Source organism: Opisthorchis viverrini (genome assembly GCF_000715545.1).
Source record: "Opisthorchis viverrini unplaced genomic scaffold opera_v5_432, whole genome shotgun sequence".
NCBI classification, from domain to species: Eukaryota; Metazoa; Platyhelminthes; class Trematoda; order Opisthorchiida; family Opisthorchiidae; genus Opisthorchis; species Opisthorchis viverrini.
Window position 1 is genome coordinate 162120 of NW_008752095.1, and position 2879 is coordinate 164998.

General features: G+C 43.5%; 1 protein-coding gene across 1 annotated transcript in view; it reads right to left on the reverse strand.

The window, feature by feature from the left end:
- Positions 1–1474: 1474 nt before the first annotated feature.
- Positions 1475–2879, reverse strand: part of T265_15316 (hypothetical protein) — a gene marked incomplete at both ends in the record, with an annotated part of 3479 nt that continues 2074 nt past the window's right edge. The window contains one exon of the mRNA XM_009177541.1: positions 1475–1796. Coding sequence (XP_009175805.1) covers positions 1475–1796 — 322 coding nt within the window. The remainder of the gene's footprint in view (positions 1797–2879) is intronic.

The following is a 2879-nucleotide window of genomic DNA, read 5'->3' on the forward strand; positions in this document are numbered from 1 at the left end:
TTTAGTGCTGTCCGAAGGTATGGGCACCTTGATCGTCTTTTTAGAGGACATAGGGCTTATTCGTACTAATTAACTACTCTTCCCTTTTCTTTCCACTCTTTACTCATGCTTTCCCCCTCATTGCTGTACGGCTGCAAATTTCGTTCTTTCACCGCTACAACTTACTCCACGCAGGGGCTGTTATTTTCGCCAGAACAAATGTGATATACAGACGTTGAGAAGTCGCACATTTCTTGAAACGGAAATCTGAACTGTCATGCTAAATGCGATCTCGTCTCGAGCTTCACTCGGGTTTCATGGCAGCTAGGCACCGAAAGGGTGTGATAGCTGAACGATTGGTGCATTACTGTCAACGATGACGGAAACGTACACTGTCAGTACGTGGATCAAACCAAAGGTATCAAGAAACGAAGAGGCGAAGGTTCAATTACACGGAGGAGGATGACTGGTGCAAGAAAATCTTTATCCTGGAACACGAAGTTTTCCGACAAATACTCTTTGCAGTTAAATCGTGATCATTTTCCGCATTTGTTTATGTAAAATTGTGGGTTTTCGAAATCAGGCTTTTGCAGTCTTGTTTGATTCAGTCTTCAGTTTGGGTCAAAAAATCAAAGAAACATTACCTTCAAGAAAAAACAGGTTGAGTTGCTTTTGAGCGAAGTTTTTGGTCATGCAATCGGTGCATCGACAGCATTATTCTTTTCCGTCAGTCGAAGTAGGGTTGGATAGGATTTTGAACAGCTACATACCTCCCTACAGGAGACATCCCTCATAACTGTCTCCCTTGAAAGACGCCTTATTGCCTTCAATTCTAAAAACTATACATGAACAAGATATGGAAAAGGATTCATGTTGCCTAAAAAAATTGCTAGTGTTTGGAACGATCACTTGTTATCTTAAAGAGCATGCGGGAAAGAATGACCTTGTATTTTGACTTCTCACAGTCATGAATATGAAACTAACATGGGATCGAATAATTAAAGGTCATAACAGGAACGTAACTACTGAAATTCACTTTAAGGGACCGTTCTCTCCAGAGCCAAACGCGTGCAGTCTATGTGTACATTTATCTGAACGTTTTACAAGACCACGCTGAGACCGAGGATTGTTACAGAATACAACTCACCTTGTAGGTCGAGATTCACCTGGAGGACACGCAATGACTATAGGGACAATAAAGTTTAAACGTGATACACTACTCATAAGGTTGCTGAAAACTTCGACAGACCACTTAGCAACGGTTGAGTGAGGAATTAGCTTTTTTCCAGGTGGTACCCTAATCATGGGATCTGTGAGAAAATTGTGAAGTTAACCATTTATGATGAAAGCGCTCAGAGTAATTGGAGAACTGTTTTCTTAGAAAACCACTCATACTATGGGATTCGAACTCGAACAGTCTGAGTTACTGATCACTTATCGATAGCTATGGCGTACAACAGGAATATAAATAAACTAAAAGAAACGACAGCCTTACCTCAATAACACACTGGGCGGTTTGTTGACTCACTGCGTACGGATCAAATACACCCTGGGTTATGGCCATCTCAGTTTTCAGCTGCGCCAAAGTGCTCATAAAGTTTTGCGCCAACTCCTGCTGTGCGGACGGAGCCAAGGTGTTCCAGTTATGCAAGTAGGTCCAAGGTTCTTCCAACACCTTCTGATAGGCCAGTGAGTTCTGGAGACAAGCAATGTCCATGTGAGGAACGACGAATTCCTCATCAGCATCTTGAGGGACAGATGTGGGGAATGTGAGAAGGATGAAGTTGGTTGGATGTAGATGAAATAGTGAGAACTGCCTGAAGTATATGCAGCCTGTGAAATTTCCAGACCAATAAAAAGTTTCACGATAATGCGAGAACCGCGAAGATTGCAAACTTTGAAATTTTATTTGTTGTTTTCGGGGAAAATAATCATTTCGGTGCGAACAGATTTTCAGGGTGTCCTCAGCGCAACTCGTACACCCGAGGGTCTTCTTTACTGCTCCGGCTCAGATAAATGTCTTTGAGTGCCTCGGTAGGTCTTGATAAAGCGCCAGAAGCTATAACCCCACCTGTCCCATCATGACTTCTTTCCGAATTATCCCTGAAATCTTTGCTGAGAAAGTCCGATTCACTACCCGCTTGTGGCTTCGTTTTCATTAAGACTAAAGACGAAAGCAGGTTTCGAGGACTACGATCGAGTTGGAAAAACCATCTGCTACCTAATTTGGAAGACTGGATTATACTTTGGTCCCAGTAGGCGAATTGATCTGAAACGCAGTTTGGGATATGTACCTCATCACCTGAAGCCAAGTAAAACCGCTTATCACCCTTTGGGGACGTGAGCGTACTCCTTATCCTGGATAACGGCTATCATTCGAAAATACATGGAGTTGCAGAAATCCATCGATTACCAGTGAACCGCAGCTACCAAACCTTGTTCCGTCTGCTCCAACAGATTAGTTTTTTTAGCAGAGAGAAATCCGCAAGAACCGCTGGCACAAGTGGTGGGAGCGCACGGAAAAGTACCTGAAGGATAACGGCTGTCATTCGAAAATACATGGAGTTGCAGAAATCCATCGATTACCAGTGAACCGCAGCTACCAAACCTTGTTCCGTCTGCTCCAACAGATCAGTTTTTTTAGCAGAGAGAAATCCGCAAGAACCGCTGGCACAAGTGGTGGGAGCGCACGGAAAGTGTAGTACCTGAAAAACAAACGTGAAATATAATCGCACTTCCTCCACAACGACACTCTACTCGCCGTCAGTAGTCAAGCACCACAAGTCCTTTGTGGTGTAAAAAAGGCCCGAACTTAGCAGGACTAAGGACAGGATCCGAAAACCCCAACTTTGTGTTTTTCCTGTTGTATGAGCAGTAACCTATGGATTATTGGGACGCAA